The 18113-nt window shown below is 64.5% G+C and overlaps 1 protein-coding gene across 2 annotated transcripts; it reads right to left on the minus strand.

Annotated features, from left to right (window-relative positions):
• Window positions 1–405: 405 nt before the first annotated feature.
• Window positions 406–17871, minus strand: ZDHHC5 (zinc finger DHHC-type palmitoyltransferase 5). Of its 2 annotated transcripts, none has more exons than XM_051620693.1 (12): window positions 17793–17871; window positions 11512–12780; window positions 6433–6554; window positions 5848–6005; window positions 5587–5759; window positions 5373–5475; window positions 4831–4922; window positions 4598–4730; window positions 4051–4174; window positions 3074–3180; window positions 2084–2958; window positions 406–1767 (listed from the first exon to the last, which is right to left on the minus strand). In XM_051620693.1, exons 2-12 carry the CDS (start codon window positions 11613–11615, stop codon window positions 1602–1604), a joined length of 2157 nt encoding a protein of 718 aa, XP_051476653.1. In that variant the 5' UTR covers window positions 11616–12780; window positions 17793–17871; the 3' UTR covers window positions 406–1601. The 2 variants fall into 2 exon arrangements, with proteins under 2 accessions (XP_051476653.1, XP_051476654.1); XM_051620694.1 differs by lacking the exon at window positions 17793–17871 and adding an exon at window positions 15163–15180.
• Window positions 17872–18113: the final 242 nt, after the last annotated feature.

Raw genomic sequence — 18113 nt, forward strand, 5'->3', positions numbered from 1 at the left:
TGCTGCCCCACGCCTCTGGGGCGTGGCCAGGATGGGGTGACACGAAGAGGCACCGTGTCCCCATGCAGCAGTGGCTGCTGGCTGAGCGCCCAGGGGTGCCAGCGTGGGCACTGGGAGCTCCAGCAGCCACGGCTGCTGCCAGGGGCCGTTGGTCCCAGCGTTGTGCACAGCAGCCAGAGCTTCCCCAGCCCCTGTGACACTGTCCCCAGATCCCCTTTCCTCATGCCCTGGGAAAGCCCCTTACCTCCTGCAGGGCAGCATCCGAGGAGGCACCTTCCTGCACCGGTCTGGGACCAGCTCTGCTGGAGCCCCTCTGACCCCCAGGGGAGGGAGGGACAGCCAGGATCCTTGAAGGGGGGCTCCTCTGTCCCTGGATGCTAAACAAAGCACACACGTCTGCTGGGGTGGCTCATTAAATATCCTTTTATTCCTCATTTTTAAAATGGCTAATAATAATTAAAAAAAACAATGGTGTGGCTCTGCCGAGGCCACGGGAGAGATATTGCCGTGAGAAAGAGTCAAGTAGTGCCTGAAGTGTCACAGGCCCCACGCAGGGGAAGTTGCCTGGGCAGGGGTTGTGTGGGGGGAGGAGCTCTGGGCTCCTTTTGGCTGCATTGGGTTTTTGGCATGTGATGAGAAAATATTGCTGTGCAGGGATGCACCCCGCTGGCTTTCCTCTTCCCAAACGGAAATAAAAACAACTGTGACAGTGAGAAAACCCCATCAACCCCACTGGAAAAACAAACAAACAAACAAAAAACAACCACCACCCCCCCACCCCCCAACATAAACTCTGGGGAAACATTATAAAAAGCAACAATCACCAGTGGGGAAAGGCTAGAGCCCGTGGGTATTTCCAACCCAGCTCCCCCTCCAGCAGGTGCAGCTCAGGGGGGCTGCCCCTCAGGCTGTGCCCCACCCAGGATGGGGGGCTGGAGGCTGCACAACCGAAGAGCAGGGAAGGGGGGGTGGGGTCCTCATCTGAGAGCACCATGTCCTTGGGTAGGGCTGGGGAGACCAGGGCATCCCAGGGGTGGCAGCTGCTGTCCCAGAGCCCTGCCTGGCGCAGGCAGGGGTGGCAATGCTGGGCACTGGCCCCGGCTCATCCCATGTTCCCCCTCTGGGGACAAGGACACAGGGGGGACTCAGACCCTGGCCAGGGAACAGGTTCATTTCTTCCTCTCTCTGGGTAAGATATATAATTTCTGCTTTTTTTTTTTTTAATATTTATATTTATATATATAGATATTTATATATACACACACCTGGTAACTCAGAAAGAGAAAAAAAATAGAATCCGTAACAATAATAATAAAAAAAAGTATTCTGGTTTAAAAACAATCCATTCCTACCACGCTAGGCGAGCGGTTGATTGCACAAGGCCCACGAGTGGCTGCAGCCCCCGAGCCCCCCGAGCCCCCGGTGCAGTCCTGGGCGGGGCAGCCCCGCTCGGCGTGTGTCGAGCCCCCCGTCCCGGGCGGGCAGGAGGGGGCAGCCCTGGGGGCCACGGGCCCGTCCCCCCATCCAGCTCTCCCGGGGCCCGCAGAACGTCCGGCCACAGAAGGTCCCTCGAGGCGGGGGGAGGCGGGGGGCTCTGCCCCTCATACCGAGATCTCGTAAGTGGTGCCCCCCACACCCGACACCTTCTTGACGCCGCCGCGGGTGGGGCTGCCCAGGGGCACCTGCCCCGTGCCCGGCTGGGCCGAGCCCAGGCTCTTGGGCTGCCCGTTGGACTTGCTGTAGGCGGTTCTCATCTGCACCTCATCCCTGGGGAGGGAAGGAGAGAGAAACGTGGGGCATGAGGGGGGAAATGAGGCGCTGTGGGGGGTGGGGGCAGGACAGGACTGTGGGGCTGCCATCACCCTGGGGAAGGCCCCCAGCACCTCTATGTCCCTCCAGCTCCCTGAGGGGCCCTGGGGAGGGTCTGGGGGGGCACCAGCCCTTCTGGGAGGAAGATTCCCCTCACCCTTCTCCAGGCCATGGGCAGCATTGCTCCCTAGCAAGGGAGGTCTGGAGGGGACATGCAGGGCAGGGAGGGAGGTGTGAGGTCCCAGCTCAGCACTGGGTGGCCATTGGTACTTACTTTGGTGCCAGCAAGGGCTGCAAGGCCACCTCCTCCGCCTCGGGGACGCTGGCTGGAGAGGCTGTTTTTTGGCTGCTGTAAGACACGGATTTTCCCAGGTGGGGGGCGGCAGGCGGGTCGGGGGAGCCCAGAGAGCGCACCCGCAGCGCCTGGGGGGGCTCGGGCTTGCCGAAGCGCGGGGCGACCGGGCGGGTGAGCGGGTTCTTGCCCAGGGGAGAGCGCTTGGAATCGTCCGAGGAAGAGCTGGTGCGAGGGGCGTTGCTGGAGCCCGGTGTTGACTGGATGCCCGAGTCCCCCGGCCCCGCGTCCTCCTCCCGGCCTGGCACTGGTGGCTGCTGCTGCAGCAGCTTCTCCCGCTCCTGGATGGAGGCCACGATGTGCCGGGAGAGATTGTCGTAGCGCACGGGCGAGGGCTCGCGCGGCGGCGCCGGCTTGGGGGAGGCGAAGCGGCCGTGCAGGTCGGTCTCGCGCTGCTGGGCGATGCGGGCCGAGAGGAAGGGCGAGGTGTATCCCACCGGCGCCTCGGGCTCCGGCGCCGCCTGCACCGACTCGAAGTCAGGGCTGTCGGAGGGTGTCAGCAGGCTGTCGTAGGACAGGCTGCCGTTGCGCGTCTGGTTCACCAGGCTCTTGTAGGAGGTGGAGGTGGTGCCCTCCGAGCGGATGGACTGGAGGTGGCCCAGCTCAAAGCCGGTGCCCTGGGCCGACTTCAGGCTGGAGGAGCGGGAGCCGCTGGAGAGCGGGTCAAAGGGGAAGCTCTTGCCGAAGGTGGGCGAGCGGAAGCTCTCGGGCTCCAGGCTGGGCTCCGAGCGGTAGCTGGGCTTGTGGCCGCTCTCGCAGATGGAGTTGGGCTCCTTCAGGCTGTTCACTCGGCTCAGCTGCGGGGCAGGGGCACAGCCATCACCCACAGAACAAGGTGATCCCTGCAAAGCTCCCAACGTTCCCCCACATCCTCACCCCCCCGGGTGCCTCCCTTGTCTGGCCCAGCCTTACCTTGGCGCTGGTGGAGTGAGGCAGGGCGGCTGAGCTGCTGCTGTAGCCAGGCCGGTACTTGTACATGGTGGGGGTCGGGGGACTGTCCTTGCCTAGCAAGCTGCTGTCTGCAGTGGGGGAAGAGAGAGAAGCTCAGAGCCATGGCAGCTCCCTGGGGCTGTGCAGGGAAGGAAGGAAAGGAAGGGAGGAAGAAATGGTGTGCGGAGCCCTGCCCACCCTTCCCAAGAACCGGCTCTGAGCCTGGGGAGGACGGACCAGGGGTGCAGGTGGAGGGAGGGGTGGGCTGGAGGAGCAGAGCAGGGTGGAAAACGTGTCCCCACGGCAAGTCTGGGGCCTGCACTTCCATGCCCAGCAGCCCCAGTGGGGTGTGCCCTGCATGGAGGTGGCAGAGGGTGCCTGGGCACCCCATGGGCCCGCTGGCTGCTGGCTCCATGGACAGACATGCCCCAATCCCTCTCCAGGCTGCGGGGGGGACAGGGAGAGCTGCAGAGGCCTCCAGCCCGCTGCAGGAAGCAGCTGCTTCCAAGCTCTGCCCTTTGCATCCCACCTCTCTCGCCAGGCCCACGCAGGTGGTTTCGAGCAGCTGCGCCGGCGCTCCGGGAAGCGGGAAAGCGAGTCACGGAGGCTGCCAGGAACACGCTCCGTGCCGCCCGGCCAGGCCCACCTCTCTTTCGCCTCCATCATCCGGGCGACGCTCCCGCAGCCGCCAGCCTGCCTGGCCGGGCCCCGCGGCCTCCGGCTCCTCCTCCCGGCCGAGCAGAGCTGGCTGCGAGCGTCCCGCAGGCTCCTCCGAGGGGAAGGGCTTCACAGACCAGCCCAGAGATGCGGGCACGTCCTGCCCCGCAGCGCAGCGGTGCCGATGTGCTTCAGGCCTGCCCTGCAGCCTGTCCTGCCTATGGCCCTGGCTCCTGCTCTGCCTGGCGCAGCCCTGGGCTCCCCTCCCAGGGGCTGCTTGAGACCCTGCCAGCCTTCCTTACCCTCGGTGGTGGCCAGGGCTAAGTGTGTCCTCAGGCCCGTGTAGCGGCTGAGGTCTGGCTTAGGTGGAGGTGGCGGTTCGGCATCCGCAGACTGGCTCTCTGTCACCTCCAGGCTTCCTTTGGACTGCAGAGACAAACGCAGAGGGGGGGTCAGGGGGGGCCAGGCCCCAGCCCGCCCCTCAGAGGCAGGGAGTGGGCAGTGGCGTCCAGGGGCTCTCACTGCCTCCCGGGCTGTCCAACATCTAAGCGCTTGCAGGCGACGGCTGCCTCGGGTGCTGGGCCGTGCTGAGGAGGGGGGCACACCCAAGGGATGCTGCAGGGGGAGGAGGGGACAGGGAGGGCAACAGAGGGTGCGAAGCACCATGTGGCCACTGCCACATGGGAGGGACATGGTTTCCATCCCATGGGGACATAGAACAAGATGACATGGAGGGGGACAGGGAATGTGACCAGGCTCACTCGGTTCTTTACTCACAGATGCAGGCTTGCACCCCTGGGCTCCAGGGAGGGCCCCAAAGCAGGGACCACTAATCCCCACCTTCCTCACCTTCGTCCTCTTCAGCTCTGTCTGGATACCGTTGTCCATGATCTTGACCGTGATCTGACCGTCCGACACCTCGGGCCGCAGGAAGGGGGGTCTCACCAGCACCGTCTGCTCGGCCCGTGGGCGCCCGAGGTACCTTGGGAGCAGGGTGGGAGAAGGTCACGGCCAGGAGCTCAGGATGGAGCAGCTGGCCCAGCGCTGCAGGGCCAGGGCATCCCAGGCTGTGCCAGGCTCACCTGGGGGCCGGGGAGCTGCAGAGGACCCGGCTGACGTTCTTGCAGCAACCGTTGGTGAAGGGGTTGACGCCACCACGGAACTTGCCCGTCACCTGCAGGACAAGGAGAGTGGCAGTGTCCTGGGCAGGGACTGGGGGACATCTCTGCTCCAGCCACGTTGGGCTGCTCAGCGCTTGTCCAGCTTGCCCATTACAATCTCCAAAGAGAGATACCTGGAGACTTCCCCTTTCCCAGGTCCCTGCTCCAGCGCTAAACTGCCCTTGAAGGGGAAAAGCCTTTCCCCAGTGTCTAACCAGAACCGCCTTCGTTCCAAGTCCTGCAGCCCCCCCTCCTGCCCTCCCAGCTCTCTCCCCAGCCACTCCAGCTGCAGCATGAAGATCTGTTCCCTGGCTGCAGACCAGGAGAACTTGGTGTTCCTTCACAGACACCTCAGCAGTGTCTTGGCACCTTCCTTCACCTCAACCCAGCCTGTCCGTGCCTGCCTTGTCCCAGGGAGTCGCCCAAGCGTCCTGGCAGGGGCCAGCAGCCCTGTGCCAGCATACCTGCTCGTTGGTGGTGCGGCCCCTTGCCACGAGCACCACGTGGAACCCAGTAAGGCCTGCAACGGGGATGAAGAACAGGCCAGCCACGCACATCACCACCATGCTGCCAGTGGGTGCTAAGGAAGAGCCACAGACCCGCTCCCCAGCCCCACTGATGCCCCCCAGCCCACTGTCCTTGGCCCCACCAACAGCCCCCCAGCCTCGCAGAGGATACGTGACGGCCATGCGGACACCAGAGAGCTCCTCCACCTGGTAGAGGACGTAGAGGAGGCCGAAGCCGAACACCCCCATGATGTGCGTGGTGAGCGACAGCAGGAAGAGGAAGAAGTAGCGGTAATTGCGGCGCCCGATGCAGTTGTTGACCCAGGGGCAGTGATGGTCAAACTCCTGTTGGGGAGCAGAGAGGCGGTGAAGGGCAGCCAGGGCCTCCTGCCCGTGCCCCACGCAGAGCCCCAGGGCTGGGCCAGCTCCTCACCTCCACGCAGTTGTCGCAGACGCTGCAGTGGGAGCAGCGTGGGGGCCGGTAGAAGCGGCAGGTCGCACACCACTTCATGCGCACCTGGATGCCCTTGATCTCCACTGTCTTGTACAGCGGGGCTCGAAAGTCGTCCTCCTTGTCCTCGTCCTCCTCAGCTGAGGGGGAAGCCACAGCACAGCTGGTGTGAGGGCAGCGGAGCAGCCGCAGCCCAGCCAGCACCAGCCAGAGGGGCCCCACGTCACCCTCCTCTGTTGCCAGCCACAACGGCTAGACAGGAACCCCCAAATACCAGTAGATCAGTGGGAACTCTCCCAATCCCAATCCCTGCCCCAAAACCAGGACATGCCCTCAGGCCCAGAGACCCAACACAGGGTGCCAGGATTTATGCTGCTTCCACAACTTGGTCCAACAGGCTGAGCCCAGAGTGACTGTCCCCACAGTGTGTGTCACCCTGCTCCCATCTGGGCAGGGTGAGGAGGGACTTCCTCAGGCGCCCTGGGATCAGGGATCTTCTTCACCTCAGAGGGTGGGCAGGAGAAGGGGGCTCCAGCCAAGACATTGCCCCAGCAGGGCCAGACTCACCTCGTGGGAAGATGCCTGGGTCCATGAAGGTGGCCATGCTGAAGTTGGCCAGCACAAAGAGGAAGACGACGGCATTGTAGACAGGAATGACCGGGGAGATGTACAGGCTGAGCCCTGGGCACCTGAGGGCACAGAGAACCTGATGTCCCAGAAGTAACTCCCCTCACATCCCCTCCCCACAGTCCTGGGCAGCCCCCAGCTACAGGGGTGTCCTCAGGGTGAACAGAGGGCTGAGCACTGTGAAACCCCACCCTGAGCCCTGTAGCTGCCCCCGTGAACTGCCCTGGCCTGGCTGGGATGCCCGTGCTGCTGAATCCCATGGATGTTCTCTGCCATCCATGGAGGTTCCCTGCCATCAGCTCCCCCCGCACCCTCCACACTCAAACCACCCCACTCAGCCACCCACCCTGGACCACCCAGACACCCAGCCCCAGTGGAGCCCCCACAGGTTCTGCTGTGCAAACTCTCTAGTAAATGAAAGGACAGAGCACAAACACCATGGGCCTGTCGCAGCCCCAGCCCCATGCAGGGCCCCGCTGCCACTAGGACCAACTGCAGACACTGGCAAGGCCAGGAAGAGTCGGGCTGGTGGCACAGGAACCTCCGGGAGGGACCCATCTGAGCATCCCACCAGCGAGCACAAGGGGCAGCAGGGACACCGCAAGGGGACACGAAACCAGCAGCAGCTCTGGCACCTCCAGAGCTGCTCCTGCTCCTCACAAGCCAGAGCCTGGAGACAACCCCGGTGGCAGGCTGGGACTCCCTCACTGTGCCAGCCCCGGGAATCACCACCAGCCCCAGGCTGGGGCAGCGGGCTTCCCCCTCCATGGCGCCAGTGTAATACCCTAATCTGCTTTGCTGCTGGGAGTTTAATCCCATAGATCTAGGACAGCATCTGTCCCTCCTGTCCCCCCACAGCAATAAGTGCAGGAGGATTTAGGCAGGGGGAGCAGTGAGGGGCAGGGCTGGGCAGGCAGGGAGACATATGGTGCCAGCACTGTAATCCCTCCCAGCCCTGAGAAGCAGGTGGAGGTGAAGGGGCAGGCACTGGTCCTGCCCCCTTCTTTGCCACCACTCACTGTGTCTCAGCTGGGGAATGGGTCCTGTCACCAGCAAGGCAGCCCACGTCCTTGTCACAGCAGCCCTGGGAGCCTCAACTGGGAAGGGATTGCTGGTGTGGGGCTCTGTCCCCAGCTCAGCCCAGCACTGGTGGGGCCTCAGTGAGGGGACAAGGGATGGGGACAGGTGAGGCTGCCTCGGCCAACAGCGAGCGGAGATGGGGCTGTGGGGAGCGGGCACACCTGCCCTGGCCCCCACCTGCTGCGGGGGAGGCAGGCAGGGCGCGCCCAGGCACCACATGGCTCCATGTCCCAGACTCAGCTCCATGCCCAGCCCTTCCCGGGGAGTGGCAGGGAGCAGCCCTCAGTGCCAAGGCAGTCCCCAGATGGGGCAAGAGGAGAGCAGAAGGGCAAACCCTCTGGACTCCACAGGGTACTGGAAGCCTAGCTCTGCCAGCCTGCACCCTTCTCCTCTTCCTCCTCACGGAGTGGGGCCTGGCACCAGCATCTGGGGCAGCCTCTGCGGGTTCCCCAGAGCTCTGCCCTGGGGCAGGAACCAGCTCCTCAGCACCCAGAATCTCCGGGAGCTGCCCCCAAGCGAGGGTCTCACCCCCACCCAAGCCCGGGAATTGGGCTCGTCCCACCCACCCCAGCACCACTTCCAGGTCTGGCCCTGGCTGCCCACCTGACAGCTCCGACAAGCAACACTCGAGGGATTTCACAGGTATACAGAGAACCATGGCAGGAGTCTCCCAGTCTGGAGAAGAAGGTCCTGCCCACCCTGGGACCCCAAAGCCACAGGAGGCAGCAGGAAACTTCACAGCACACAGACCACATGTCACTTGTCCCCAGCCACCTGCTGGCACCCACACCCGTGGCCCCAAATGCAAGGGGGTCACCCCCTGAGACCAATCCCCCACAGGAGGGAACATTGACCGCAGTGCCGGGAGCAAAGGTGGGTGCCAATCCCGAGGGGACACCTCCTTATCAGGAGCAGGTGTGTCCCAGCCTTTGCCCTCCCCGGGGGAGCAGGGCCCTGCCGACCCCGGGCGGAGGGGGAGGGGGGAGGCTGCAGCAGCCATGCTCTTCCCAATCGGGATGGGAACACACCCGTGGCTGGGAGAGTTGTCGGGACTCGTCCCTGGCAGCACATGAAAGAGATTGGGAACCTCAGGCCATCTGAGTCACATCTCGAGGGAGACAGGCTCCTGCCACTCGTCACACCAGGAGAAGCTTGGCACACCCAGGCTGGCTTCTCCCTGCTCCACTGGCTGGGCCACCCTGTGGACCCTCATCCCTGAGAATCCCCTCCTGCCCCCAAGGATCCCCTCCTGTCCTTGCTGCACCCCCAGACTCAAACAGCCCATGGAGGGGCAGGTGCTGTGCTGGGTTGTGCTGAGCAGAATGGCTGGGCTGGGCTCACAGCCCCCCAGCTGCAGGAGCCGGCCCCCAGGGAGATGAATGGATGCCCAAGCTGACCTCAGGAGGGATTTCCATCCCAAAGTAGCACCTGTTCAAGACCCTGGAGAGCCAGAGGCTCCCACTCCTTTTGGAGGGAAGATTGGAATGTCCCCTCATCTCACGCCCACCAGCACAATCAGTCTCAGCTCACTGCAACTGCCACACGTTCTGTAGCATCTCCTAATTACATTAATTGATTAAAGAGAGTTCTTGGCCCAGAGATACAAGTCCTGGGCCAGTGTGGACGGACCAGAAGGCATCTGGCAGATTCACTAGAAATAACACACTGGAGCCTTTTGGGAGAGCTGTGCTGAGCTGCTCTCTGGGGGTGCAGGCCCCCAGTGTTCCCAAGCCCCACCTCACATCTGCTGCTTCACTTCCCAAAGCACGAGCTTTAGGTCTGAGATCTGCAGGGAGCGGAGGGACCCGACAGTGGCGGGCACCGAGCACAGCCTCTGGCCAGGCAGGGAGAGGGGCAGGGAGAGGGGCAGGGAGAGGGGCAGGGAGAGGGGCAGGGAGAGGGGCAGGGAGAGGGGCAGGGAGAGGGGCAGGGAGAGGGGCAGGGACACGTGCGGGACGCCTGGACCCGAACCCACCACGCCCCGTGGCCCTGCGAGCCACGAGGCCCTGCCCGTGGGACCCCCCGAGCGGGGCCCGGCGCCCTGGGCAGAGCCACTTCAATCACACCCTGACCCGCAGCCGCCTGGAACACCCCGGCGCTCCCACCCAACAAACCGGATCGGCCGCACCAGCGTCTGCTCCCGGTGATGCCTCGCGACACCAAACCTCCCGGCACCATCCCCGTGCCCTCCCGGCACCGTGGCCACTCACAGCCTGGACCCGGGGCCCGGCCCCAGCCAGGCCCGTGTCTGGGGCAGGGCGGCCCTGCCATGCCCGCTGCCACAGCACAGGGACACGCCTGTCCCCTGGCCCTAGCGCAGGAGCAGCACAGCCTCCAGCCCCAGAGCTGACACCGACACTCGGCGTCTGGAGGCTGCTGAGCGACCACGCCAGCTGCTCCCCTCACCAGGAGGGGGACACCAAACCACTCTGTCCCCCCATCCTCAGGTTACTGTCCCACAGCCCGGCCGCTGCCATGACCTTCCAGTCCCACCCCAGGGAGCAGCAACAGCCACTGCATCTGGCCCTGCTGCCTCCTGGGAGGAGCTGCCCCCTCTGCTCCAGCTAATCCCCACAGCACCCCCAGCCCGGCCCCAGCAGCAAAACCCCTGGTGGAGAGAGCTCCTGAGCAAGAGCCATGCAGGGGGCAGGAGAGGTTCCATCTCTGCCACGCCAGGAGCAGCAGGTGGTGAAACAGTCGATAAACAGGGAGGAAAAGGGGAGCTGGGATCATCACCTGTTCAGAAACTTCAGAGCAGCCTGTGGCCCGCAGTGCTGGGGCAGGAGCAGGAGAAACTGATGGATGGAAGGGCTGGGGAGGGGGGCAGGAGGGGGCTCTGAGGGTCAAGCAGAGCTGAAGGCAGTTGCTGGCTGGAGGGAGCAGCTTTGCAGACCCCTGCTCGGGTCACTGGCAGCGGTCACTCCCTGTCTCCCACCCAGGACAGAGGCTGCCCCCCACCTGGCACATCCCCAGCTGCTGTGACAATCCCGAACCCTTTGCCTGGAGCCTCCATTCAGCCTCCACAGCATAAGCACAAACACCCCCCCGTCTCAGGTGCAGACTTCTTTGCAGTGCCCCAAAAAACCCTCTCAGACCCTGGCCCGGGGACCCACCACGGGGTTTGGTGGCCAGCCCCAGGCCGTGGCCAGCCCACACTGCCCCGGCGCCAGCCCGGCTGTGGCCGCTGGAGCGGGAAGCGCCGGCAGCTCCGTGCCCAGCTCGGCAGCCCCAGGTCCTGCCGCCCAGCCCAGAACCAGCTCAGCTCAGCCCCAAGCAAGTGTTAATGAGCGATTTGTCACCCGGGAAAAGGCCAAAGTGAGCAGCAGCCAGACCCCCCTCCCCGCCCAGGGAGATCCCTGCAGCACGCTCTGGCCCACTCCAGCTGGTGCTGTTCCACACCCCGGCTCTTCCCCACCGGCTCGGGGCCAGCACAGGCATCAGCCCTGGTGTCCCGCTGGCAGCCACCTCTGCTGGGTCCTCTCCAGAGGCGCTGAACCCTCACAAGGCTCCCAGCAGCAAGATCCATGCAGGGGGCAGAGTACTTCTCCTTGAACTTTCCTTCGTGGCTCACAAATCGGTTACGAAACTCTAAAAATAGCCCTGAGCCCGCCTGGGGCCACCGAACTGCTCTGCTGAGCTCCAGAGCTGAGGCTCGTCCCTGCCATGTTCCCCCTGCGGGTCCCAGCCCGCTCCTGGCCTGGCAGATCCCGGCACTGCCGGGGCCCGGGGAGGGCACCAGCCAGGACCCTCCACGCAGGGCTGCTCCACCACCCATCCCGCAGCACCCAGAGCACCACCAAAGCCTCCTTAGCCCAGTGAGGAGCCCCAGCTCCTCTCCCAGACACCCCCTGCACAGCTCCTGCCTCCCAACCACAGGGGGTTGGGTCTCCAGGTCCCCCTTTGCCCTCCCCACTCTCCAGTCGAGCAGCTGGGACTCACGTGAAGGCAAAGAAGAGGGTGGTGGCTCCCACTAGGAAGATGGCAGCAGCTGAGACCGGGACATACTTGCTGGGTTTGAATCTCTTTCCGGAGGCTGCTGGCATGTTGGAGCTGTGGAGGGGGGTCCGCCCTGCAGCATAGCCCAGGCCCGGCGGGAGTCAGGGCTTGATGAGAAGGGGAGGGGGGGACGGGGGCAAACCGCTACCCAGCCCCTGCGCCTGCTCCCGGGGCGGCTCCCGGCGGAGCGACAGTCCAGAGAAGCCCCCAACAGTCCCTGGAGGCCCAGGAGAGGGGCCCACCCTAGGCTCTGCCCCACAGGAGCGTGCAGGTGTGAGTAAGGAGGTTTAAAAACATTAAAAATTCAGGATAGAGAACTGGGTTTGAGTTTAAAACAACCGCTGGGGCAGGAATGTCCAGAGCCCTTGGGAGTGCCCCTCGGTCGGGCAGTGGCCTGCAGCCCAGGGCAGGGAAAACTTCCAGGCCCAGGCAGGGATGGATGCAGGTTCCCACCAGCAGGAGAGGGGTGAACGTCTTGCAGAAAAGCCCCCGCCCGGGAGCCTCAGGGAAGCCACTTCTCCTTTTTAATCTGCGCTCCGGTGCGCTGCAGCCCGCTCCGAGCGCTGCAGGGCGGGAGGGGGGGTGTCTCACCAGCAATCTGCCCAGCTTCCCTCTCCCCCTCCCCCTCACTGGAGGGGTCACGGAAACACTCTCCCTGATTTCACCGGGATCCGGGACTGGCTGCTGGCGGTGGCCGTTTAATTTTATTTATTTCTCTCTTGACTGTTAAAGCCGAGGAACAGCTGGTGCAAGGTTGAGCTGTAAATCCTTTCTTTGCAAGGGGGGTGGGAGGGGAAGGTCCAGCCGATGGTCTGTTCTCGTCCTCCTCCTACTTGCTCCTGTCGCCTGAACGCCCAGGCCTCTCCGCGGGTGTGGTGTCCACTCAGCGGTTGGGAATCAACAGGGATTTCATTAAATCTTTTCTGTGGCGACCATCTCTGAGCAGCGCAGGGCAGGAGAGCAGAGAGATCAGGAGGGGAGCTCTCAGGGAGCGCTTCTACCACCCCAGGAGACAATTGATGGTCAGAATGGTGCTGAGCACGTCAGTCTTGCCCATGGCCCAAGCACTGCGAGGGAAGGGCTCAGTTTGTTCCAGATTGCTCCATTTTTTCCTCTCCTTCTTTCAGTAAAATTATTCTTCATTATCCATTGGTCATTAAAAAAAGCTACACAAAATCATTAAAACATGACATCTGGTACTCCACACCTCACCTAGAAAAAAAAACAACACCACACAATTTAAATTAGCAAGGCAAGAGAAGAGACACAGTCACGTAAAATCCTCCCTAAGGTGACACGGAGCTGCCAGGCCAGGGAGCAGGTGTGGGGTGGGAGATGCAGCAGCTCCCAGGGCTGTAAACCCCCGGTGCCCAGTGCCCATCCACAGGATGCTGCTCCCCACCCAGCCCCAACACTGGTGGATGCCCCAGGCCCCATTGTCCAAACCTGCCGTGACCACCTGGCAGAGGCTGCCATGAGCCAGAGCAGCCCAGCCCAGCCATCCCCCTGCCCCCAGGCCCTGCCGAGAAGCCCGAGACCCCCAGAGAATCCTCAATGAGCCCTGAGCAGGATAAGGGGCCCCCAGGCCTTCCTGCAGCCGGAGTGTGGGAGAATCCCGGCTCCGCTCCCGAGGTGTTGGGCTTAGCAGGGGCTTGGAGCCTTCGCACTGGCTGAAATGCAGCTGGGAAACTCATCCTCTTCTCCAGGGGCTGGAGATGGGAGAGGCTGGTGGAAAACCCCTGGCCAGCAGCAGTGCTCATGGCTCTGGATGAGGGAGCACTGGGCTTCCCCAGGCAGCCCGGGCTGCTTCAGGGTGCCACGGGCAAGGGCCACCCTCGGGGGATCACGCAAACCTTCCTGGAAATGGAAGCAGGAGGCATTGACCTGTCCTGAACTCTGAGGGCCTGTCACAGCTCTGGGGTGAGTGGACACCGATGGTGTCACACTGATGGTGACTGCTCAGCCCCACCAAGCCCTGTCCCCCCTCCCCACCTCCTGCCCTGTGTCCCGGCCCGAGGCCTCCCCAGCACCACAGGTCCCAATGACTCCCTCACTTTCTCCCCCAGCTTTCTCCTCTCCTGCCTGGTGAAGGTTTTTCCATCAGGGTGAACAGGAGAACACTCAGCACTGACTAAACCTGGTGAGGGCCGGCAGAGCTGCAGCACGGAATTAAAGGCACGTTTAATGACAAGAATGTGTTGCCATTAACTGGGTCCAGTCACAAAACCAGGCGTCAGTCACCCAGGCTGACTAACGAGGGAACCGCTCCCACTGCGGAGCAGCTCTGCCTTTGCAGGAGTTAAGTTCCACTTCCCAAACCCACGATTTTCTTCCCTTTGTGACCAAGAGGACACTCGGCTCCACACTTGGAGTGATGCTGACCAGCCAGCTGGGAATGCTCCAGTCTCCTCTGGTAGAAGCTTTTGAGCAAAATCTCAGCAAACAGTTGTTTTCCTGGCAGGCATGGAGCTCCCTGGGGAGCAGCAGCTCCCGGCCCTGCCCTGCACCCGCCATCCGGGCACAATCCTGACACCCCACACGGAGCATCCCTGCCGGGGGAAGTGCCCATGGCCTGAGAGAGCTGCAGGAGCAATCCCGGGGATGGGACACTAGGAAGTTTGCAGATGACATCACTGCTGATGACTTTAGCAGCCGCGACCGGCAGCACAGCCCTGCGGGGAGAACACCCCGGCCCGCGCAGCTCCACCAGGAAAACAGCCACACCTCGGGTCACGGACACGCGCCAGGAGCTCTGCCCTCCCCCAGACCCTCCCCAGCCCCGTGTGCTCTGTGAGCTGGCAAGGGGCTGCCCCCCACGACTGCCCCCCCCTCAGGCCTGAGCCATCCCCCTGGATGTCCCACTCAGTCCAGCCTCTCGCCCCACCTGCGGATGGGGCAGGGATCTGAGCCCCCCCGAAGGGCTGAGCGGTGCTCCCTGCAGGAACAGACCCTGGGCAGCACTGGAGCGAGTGCCTGGGTGGATAAAGAGCACACAAGTCGAGAGAACTGCTTGGGGGACAGGACTTGGGGGGCACTACGTGTATGGGAGAAACCCCTGTCACGAGTGACAGCCCAGGAGATATGACACAGATGTCCCCGTGGCTCCTGCCTGCCTTCCCCCAGGAACAGCCCGGCTGGCTGCCACAGCCACTGGCAGCTTGGGACCCTCTGACCCAATGTGTGCTGAGCCCCAAGCCCAGGGGATCCCCTGACTCGGGGCACACTGAGCCCCTCACACCAGCTGCTAAAGCTCAGCACGGTGTGCTGAGATCTCTGCTGTCTGCCCACAAGGCACACTCTGCTCTCTTCTTTGGGCTGACCTATCTGCCCCCTCATCCTGACTCTCCTTGGTATCTACCCTGGTGCCCAGGAGAACCACAGGCAAAGCCCACCCGACTCCCCCTGAGGAGCTGGCCCAGGCCTCAGTCACACCACTTCTCCCAGCCATGCACTTTCCCCGCTAGCCTTCCCCCCCAGCAGCCCCACACCCTGCCCACCGCCACTCCTCCAGCCCTGCTTCCCCCACTCCTTCCCAAACCCTTGTCTCTCCGGCCACTCTGTCCCCAACCTCACAGACCTCCCTCCGTTGCCCACCTGAGGCACACTCGGCTCCACTCCCGCCTCGGATTCCTTCCCTCTGCCTCTTCCAGCCCAGCTCCTCCTCTTCAGCGCCTCTGGACCTGCCCTCACCAAGCCGGCTGCTTTCTCCCCCAATCAAACTCTACCCAGTGTGTGTTGCTGGTGACTCCCCTTTCCCTCTCCCTCTCCCATGGGATTTCCACCTGTTTTTCCAATCCTAGCACCCCCTTTTCCGGGTATTTTCTTGTCTCTGCTCTGCCCAGCCACCTTCAGAGAACTCTTCCCCAGCCTCAAGGCTTTCCCTTCACTCAAACGAGGAGCTGCTCCTATTCCCCCTCACCCCCATTTCTGCAGCCTTATTTAATATTTAACACTTCCAGTTCCTCCCCTCAGGACATCAGCGAGTACAACTACTGCCACTTCCATTTCCTTCAGTCTGAATCTCCTTTTCCTTGTTAAGGCCCTGTGAAGCCTCACTCTAATTTCCTCCTCTTCTAGCACTTCCCTCCTGAAGCCCCATGCTCCTCTCCTTCTTACCACCAGCCCTCTTCTCACTGCCTTCTCCAGCCTCTCCAGGACTCAGGCACTCTGGCTCAGTCCCTCTGCAGACCCAGGCTCTGACAGGTGGGGAAAACACACGCAACCGGCTTTCCCTTCCCTCTCTCAGCTGCTGCCAATACCCACGGCAGCTCCTCACCTGCCCTGGGAAGAGGGAACGGGCCCATCATCCGCCCTGGAACACGCCCGGGGTGGGGAGGCCTCATTCCCAGCCCCTGGCTCCTCCACCCGCTCCTGCCTGCCCCAGACCTGCTGTTCCCAGTTCCCATGGCACAGGCCGAGGAGACAAACAATTCCTTCTGCAGGAGGCACCTCCCAGGCAGGGCAGATCCAGGAGCACAGAAGGCAGGATGTGCTTTACCTGTTCCACTTTGTTTTTATTAACTACGCCTGGGAGAGGCCTGTTCCTGCTCCCGCTCCCAGCCCTAACCAGGCCAGCCTGAGATCAGGGACCCCCCGCCCACCCCCAGGGATCCCTGCTCATTCCAACGTTGCACAACCACCCAGCTTTAAGGTTCTCAAAATTACCAGAGCAGGTAACAGTGTTCCCAGTGCTGCTGGAACAACAGAACCCACCCAACCCCCAGCACAGCAGACCCAACATGGCAACACCGCTTCCCCTGCCCCCCACACGGGGATGGGGCTCCCCCTGCCCCCTCAGCCACGGGGGTCCCTGGGATCGCAGGCCCAAACAAGGGCTTTTTCAGCCCAGACACGACTGGACAAACCCAAAGCCATGGGCATGAGGAGGCCATGGGGAAGGCAAACATGGAGCTCCTGCTGCACCACTGGTTCCCAGAGCCAGCAACGCCAGCCTGGGGCCCTCCGTGCCACCCGGGAACACCACAGGATGCGAGCAACACGTGTCGGACGCCTCTGCTCCAAGAGGAGCTTGGAAACGCGGGCAGGATGGGGCCACGCTCCGGCCCCGGGGACAGGCCCGCAGCTGGCACCGCGCCTGTCCCCGCAGCCGGGGGCACGGGGGGAGGGAGGTGCAGAAAACAGACAGGTACCCCGCGGCGGGGAGCACCGGCACCGCCGCGCTGCCCTCCCCCGGCCCGACCCGCGGCCCGTCTCGCTGCTTTGCGCGGGGCCAGCCCCGCTTTACGGGCCAGGCCAGGCAGAACACCGGCTCCGCCGCTGGGACCTGCTCCGTGCCCCGCGGCCGGCGGGGAGCAAGCCCGGCCCTGCCGCCGTGCACGGGGCACGGAGACGATGGGCTCAGCGACAGGTGTGACCGTCCCCGAGCGGCAGCTCAGGGTCTCCCGCTGGACTCCACCGAATGCCCCGGCCCCGGCCCCAGCCGGGCCGCATCCCGGGCACCCGCGGAACGACCGGCGGGGCTGAGAAGCGCCCGGGGCAGCAGAGCCCCGCGGGGTTAAGCCCACTAAGACGCTGCGGGATCAGCTCCTCCTGACCCAGACGCGGCTCCGGGCGCGTTTAACCCCCCAGAAGGAGCCGTGGCACCGCGTACAGAGATCCCGGCTTCCACTGACGCTCCCGTCCCGATCCGGGCAGATCCAAGGGAAATCGCTCCCGGGAAGAACAGACGGACCCGGCTGAACGGCGGTAACGCGTGTCCGGAGCCGCGGGCAGCCGAGGAGGGGTCGGGCTGAGCAGGCGCCAGCACCGCCCCCGGCACCGCGGAACGGGCACGGGAGAGCAGCGGGGCCTGGGCAGAGGCTCCCGGCCGCAGCCCTAGCTCCCGGGGACGGCTCCGCCGGTGCTGGCGGGGCCCGGCGGGCAGGAGGCGCGGCCGCCGGGCGGGGGGAAGCGGAGCCGCACGGGAGGCGGCTCGAACCGTGAGGCCAGGCCGGGGCGGCCACGCGGAACGGCGCTGCGGGGAGCGGCCATCGGCACCGGGGACCAGGAGCCACGGCGGGCTGAGACCCGCTCCGCAGAGGGGACCAGCGGGAAGCCGGTGCCGGGGCTGCGGGCCGGGAGCAGGGGCCGGGCTCCCGGGGGAAGCGGGGCAGGGCCGGGCCGCGCCCGGGGGCAGCGGCGGCGGGCGGGAGGAAGGGCAGGGGCTGGGCGGGCCCGCGGGAGGGGGCGGCGGGGCCGGCGGGGCCGGCGGCCACGTGACTCACCGGCGGCGGGAGGCGGCGGGCGCGCGGCCGCGGTTCCGGGGCTCGCACCGCGGCGGCCGGGCACGACGTCACGGCCGCGCCTGCGCACCGCGCGCCGCCCGCGCGCCCCCGCCGCCGCCCCTGATTGGCTGCTGCGCGGGGAGCCGCCCACGAGGGGCCGCGCGCATGCGCAGCGGGAGGGGGCGGGCCGGCGGGAGCAGCGCGCATGCGCCGGAGGAGGCGAGCGAGGAGGCGGGGCCTGGCGGGCGGAGGCGCGTGCGCGGAGCGGGGGGACGAGACCCCCCCGGGAACGGGGACCCCAGGAGCCGCGATCCCCCCTCG

The sequence above is a fragment of the Apus apus genome, chromosome 5 (assembly GCF_020740795.1).
Source record: "Apus apus isolate bApuApu2 chromosome 5, bApuApu2.pri.cur, whole genome shotgun sequence".
Taxonomy (NCBI): Eukaryota; Metazoa; Chordata; class Aves; order Apodiformes; family Apodidae; genus Apus; species Apus apus.

Excerpts from the sequence above, each read along its gene's own strand:
- ZDHHC5 (XM_051620693.1), bottom strand. The coding sequence starts at position 11,615 with ATGCCAGCAGCCTCCGGAAAGAGATTCAAACCCAGCAAGTATGTCCCG. Across the intron at positions 4,731-4,830 it reads TGCAGCTCCCCGGCCCCCAG|GTACCTCGGGCGCCCACGGG; the intron begins GTGAGCCTGGCA and ends CCTGCTCCCAAG. Across the intron at positions 2,959-3,073 it reads CTCACTCCACCAGCGCCAAG|CTGAGCCGAGTGAACAGCCT; the intron begins GTAAGGCTGGGC and ends CCTGCCCCGCAG.